Source organism: Cucumis sativus, chromosome 4 (genome assembly GCF_000004075.3).
Source record: "Cucumis sativus cultivar 9930 chromosome 4, Cucumber_9930_V3, whole genome shotgun sequence".
NCBI lineage: Eukaryota > Viridiplantae > Streptophyta > Magnoliopsida > Cucurbitales > Cucurbitaceae > Cucumis > Cucumis sativus.
Genome location: NC_026658.2, coordinates 6,068,223 through 6,073,583, shown reverse-complemented (window position 1 = coordinate 6,073,583; position 5,361 = coordinate 6,068,223). Strand labels below are relative to the sequence as shown.

Sequence of the window (5,361 nt, the reverse complement as noted above, 5' to 3'; positions counted from 1 at the left end):
ACAGTAGTATATATTTTGATCTTAGATAGCCAAGCTAAGCGATTATGTAGATAGCTAAACGATCGTTGAAAGTTGAAGATTGTGAAGGCGTTTAGGATTTCTTATTTAAGTCTTGTATTAGGACCTTGTTTCATGTATTATTGTAGAATGTATATACAAACACAAGATTTTATTTTGTGTATATAAAGGTAAAAGAAAAATATTGTAGTTTCCAAAATAATATTAATTTTAATAATTTGCTGGCAGGAGAAAAAAAGTTTTATACACGTACCCAATTTTGGTTTATAAAAAATGGACAATAATGCAACAATTAAATAAAAATAAATTTATAAAAGTAGATCCAAAAACAAGACTTTAGTATCGATTTTAAAAAGATATTTTATAAAAATACATCCAAAAACAAGACTTTAATGTCTGTTTTAAAACGACATCTAAGGTCAACCCACAATAAAGATCTTCAACCGACTTCAAAGCTGAAATGACATTAAAGGCCTTTAATAACACTAGCATAGATGTCGGTTACAAACTGACACTAAAGACTATTAATGTCAGTTTAAAACAAACATTAAAGGTAAGATTTCTGGTAATATGTAGTGTTAGTATGAAAATTACATTTAAAAGTGTATAATCAAACCCTAAATCACAAATTTTGAGTGAATATATGGATGTTTCATAACAATTTTGAATATAATAAAAAGTTATTTTAACTAATTATAAAAATCACTTGCAAACGTACTTAGTAATTAAAAAGCTAAAAAGAAGAAATCTACCAAAGGGTCCAAATTACTTATTCAACTATAATTCCAACAGTTGAAGAGTTTAGGTAAATAATGGAACTTTTGCTATTGTGCTAAAAATTCTTCTAATTTAATACACCCCCAACGTTCGAAGCGTCGGCGTTTCATCAACAAAGAGGGCAAGACCAGATTGGGCCAAAAAGTTTATCCACTTGCCTTTATTAGGAAGACGTAATAATTAAAGGATAAAAGAGATGGAGAGAGAGAATCTTTTTTGTTTTTTTTTTAAGGAGGGTGGTTTTTAAATAGTTCCAAGCAATGTTGTTGATCCAAGTTTCTGCTCCAAAAAGTATTGTAGTACTGGGCGTAGGTGAAAGGTCTGTAAATGGGGGAAGGCTGGGAGAGGAGCGGTGCAGGAGTAATGAGGGCGTCATCACAAGGGCAGAGAAAAGAAGCGACCGACAGCCTGGGCTTATCAACATTGACCACCGCTCGGTGCCAAACGCTCTTGTACACCCCATTGCTCAATGCCTGTGTATGCACATGGGCATTGTTAAAACAAATGAACTAAAATTAAATTGAAAAACGTAGAAGGTACGTACAGGCGTACAAAGTACCTGCAATTGGTCGCCTATATTGATTACAAAGGCATTGGGGTGGGGGTTGACCGCTAGCCACTTTCCATCTTTGAGGACTTGGAGGCCGGCGACATGGAGATCCTGAAGGAGAATGGTGAGTGCGTTGGGATCCGTATGGCCAGGGAGCCCGTAGGTGAGTTCTGGTTGGGGACATGGCGGATAATAATTTATAGCCATGTGCTGACCTTGTTCACCCAACTTCTTCCTTATGTATTCCTTCTCCAGCCCCAAGCTCTCCGATATTAGCTCCTCTATTCTGTACCCAACTTTTCGTACTTCATTGCAATAACTACTCACTATTTCCCTATCATAACCACCCCATCATCAATTATTCATCACTATTTTATTACACTTTAATTTATATTGATATTCTTCCTATCTATCTTTATTCAATATCAATCCAATTAATTCCTTCTCATTTTATACATGCACCAATAAAAACACTATCACTTTTTCTTTTCTTTTACTACCAAATTCATATTTAAGTCCGTACTTTTATTTACATCCACCCACTGCTTATCTTGCCGGTCCACCACTCATATGGAAACCCCAACTCCCACACCCAAGTTAGACTATACACACTATTCTTAAATCTTTTATGGAAAGAAATATTTTTTAAGGTTTAGAGATAACATTTTAACAGTAGGAGTATCTTTCTTTTAATCTAATGGTGTTTTGTTTTCTAAATTTTTGTTGAAATTTTCATCAAATAGATCTTTGTAAAGTATGTTGATGGAGAATATTTTGAAATATTAAAATATTTTTTATTGTGATGTACGTTTACAATTTTTAAATGTGCATTTTTTTTATTAAAGAAAATAGTAATAATCAAATAAGAGAGGAGGTTTAATGATTTAAAATGAAAGGTAGTTATTAAATAAGAATAAGAATAAGAATAATTTAAATAGATTATGGACAAAAGAATGACTGTATCATAGAAGCAAGAAAAGGAGATGAAATGCTTAAAATAAATAAATAATAACGAAAGAAAGAAAGAAAAGTATAAAATATAAAATAGTGGGAGGAGGATGGGAGGATCCATGAAAGATGGCGTGCTGCATTGTTGGGCGTTGGATGATGAGGATAGCTACGTCAACGCGGTTTGAACAATGACGTCAGAGATGAGGTATTAAAATAAAATAAAAAGAGAGAGGTTGTGCGATGTGTGAGTGTGAAATGGGGGTGCCGTCACCGCCGTCCATTTCAACGGAGAGAGAAAGAAGATCCATAAAAAAAAAGGTTAGTAATTTTGAAATAATGGGCGCCGGGCGGGCGCACATGGAACCACGCTACTTCTAATTTCCACCCTATATGGACCCACTTCTACTACTATCCCAGTCAATGGTCCTTCTCCAACCCTAAACCCAATTCACAATTCTAAGTTCATATCACACAAATAAAAAAAAAAGATTCATAAATTAAATTAATTAAATTTCATCTTCACTTCAACAAAATATCTACGCTTTTATTTCCTCCTCATTTTACTTTTCTTTTCTCTTTTTTCCAATATATAGATATATAAAATCCTTCTTCTTCTCCAGATTTTGTTTTTCAATTCAAGTGTGTGTGGCTAACATTTTTCACCAGATTAAAAGTCATAGTAGCAATAATCAGGATACTACTGAATTAGCCCCCAATTGGTTTATTGGATCTTTTTTAAACTCAATTCTTCAAACTGAGGGTAGTTCTTGTTAAAGATGGCTGCCCTCACCTCCTACACCTATGCTATAGTTTGCTTCATTCGTTTATTTAATTCTATCCAAAAAGTCTTTTCTACAGAAATTATACAATGGAATATTCATTATTGCCTTTTGTTTGTAAAGAATATATTTTTAGTTAGTTTTTCGGTTAGAGATAGATTATGTACGGACTTTATTTTTTAAAAAAGTATATCAAAATCTGTCAGACGCTCTATTATAATAATAAAAAGAACAAAAAAATAATACTAGAGATGATTAACGGATGATAGAAAAATAAAAGAAAAGTTAATGTTTAATTTGCATATATAGATTAGGATAATAATATTAAGGGAATTAGAGAGTTAAAAAGAAAAAAACAAAAAACAAAAAAACCTGAAGGATGGTGGGTTAGAGGGCCAATGGGGGGTGTAGTTGGAGAGAGGATAGCAATGGAGTCTGAGATAATCCCTCCAGTTGCGAAATTGCTCTTTCCGGACATTGAAACTTGTGGAGAGTCTGACGGTCTTGGAAGGGTCGTCTGAATAAAATTTCAACTTCTCCTCCATCGGCAGCTCAAAGAACTGCTTGCCAACTTCTATCACTTTCTCCACCAATTCCTTCCTCACACCATGATTTATAACCTGTGTTTTATTAATATATATTTTTACATATGATCGGTCTAGTTTCCAATCAAACAAAAATTATGAATAACTATTTACCTGGAAAAAGCCGTAAGACTTGCAGGCCTCCTCCACTTGCTTCACAATCATCTCTCTCTCCTCGCATCCCAAGTCGATTATTGGAACCTTGTCCCAACAACACACCTCCGACAGCCGCGGCCTATCCGATTCAGGCCGTTCATACTTCTCCGGCAACTTCTCGTGACGTCCCCCTGAACACAAAAGTTGGATCTCCATCACACTGCTCATTTACCTCCCTAGCTACACCCTCTCTCCATATATATATATATATAAATTCCTCTCCCCATTTTTCTTCGAATGATAACTCATTTCTTTACTCGTCATTTTTGTCAATTCTTTCTTATTTTCCAATTTTACCCTTTATCAACTGCGTTCTTTTTCCCACTTTCTTTTCACTACGTTTTCGTGCTTGGTTTCTTAATTAAAGTGTACAAATCCTTTTTGGAATTTTTAAAAAGTATAACAAACGGATAAAAATTCGTAGATTGTAAAGAATAATTTTATAAAAAAAAAATCTCACATGCCCATAGTGTGAAATAATACCAATCAACACACCATTAATCAGTCACATGCACGCGAGAGTAATCTTCTCCTAAACGATCATGTACTACAGTCTAAACGATTATTTATATCATAATACACGATCATGTAGCTCATTTTAAAAACGAAAAAAAAAAAACTTCAAATTTAAACGATCAGATAATAAACGGTCACACCCCACTCAGTATACGTCCTTGTTTGGAATGCGAGACACAACGTGACTTGTGTATCACTGACGTGTTAAACGCCAATGACACTCAGTTTTAAGATCTTTAACCTTTGCTTAATCGCCTAATAACTTTTCTTGATTTAACATGAAACTTAAATAATTCTTTGGGCGATATAAACACTTAACACAAAAGATTAACCTCAAAACAACTTTTATTAAATTAAAGCTAAGGATTTTATTACATAAAGCTCTACAACAATATACAATAACAGAACTCTAACACCTTGGCATCCTTTCCGTCTAACAAGCCCTTCAACTTTCCTTACTTGGCACTAACGCTTGTTTCCTAGTAGATAAAATTTTAAAACGTAAGTCAACAGACTTAGTGAGGTTTTAAGAAAAACCTTTTATGTTCTGCGAAATACCTTTTGTAAACATCAACTCCCCAAACATATCAAATCATACAAATTATTCATCTTTTTCATAAAAACATAACCTTTTGCATAAACATGTCATTTCCACATCAATAATTATTTCACATAACACATATTAGTCATCAATCATTCCTTTCACCAAGGATCCCGAAACACTCTCAACGCTAGGTCTCACTACTTTGCGTTTAGATTACTATAACAAAACATCCGAGAATATACGTGTACAGATTCATCCTTATTGCTCAGGCTGAAGTGCAATGTATATATTTTTATACATTGTCCCACCTCATCTCACCATGCACATCTTTTATACATGGCTATCTTTACTCTTTATAAATCGTTTGAGAAACTTGTTAGGACTTTTAGTGGGCCCATCTAAACACTAGAAGAAAACAACCCTACAATGACAGTTATATATCTCAAAAAATGAATGGAAGAAAAAAAAATTGTCACGAAATATAAA

General features: G+C 33.7%; 1 protein-coding gene across 1 annotated transcript; it reads right to left on the bottom strand.

Moving 5' to 3' along the window:
- Positions 1–765: 765 nt before the first annotated feature.
- Positions 766–4,059, bottom strand: LOC101204347 (protein DOWNY MILDEW RESISTANCE 6). Its single transcript, XM_004137157.3, has 4 exons — positions 3,774–4,059; positions 3,448–3,695; positions 1,355–1,679; positions 766–1,268 (listed from the first exon to the last, which is right to left on the bottom strand). The coding sequence occupies exons 1-4, from the start codon at positions 3,981–3,983 to the stop codon at positions 1,023–1,025; spliced, it is 1,029 nt and encodes a 342-aa protein (XP_004137205.1). The 5' UTR covers positions 3,984–4,059; the 3' UTR covers positions 766–1,022.
- Between the last annotated feature and the right edge of the window lie 1,302 nt (positions 4,060–5,361).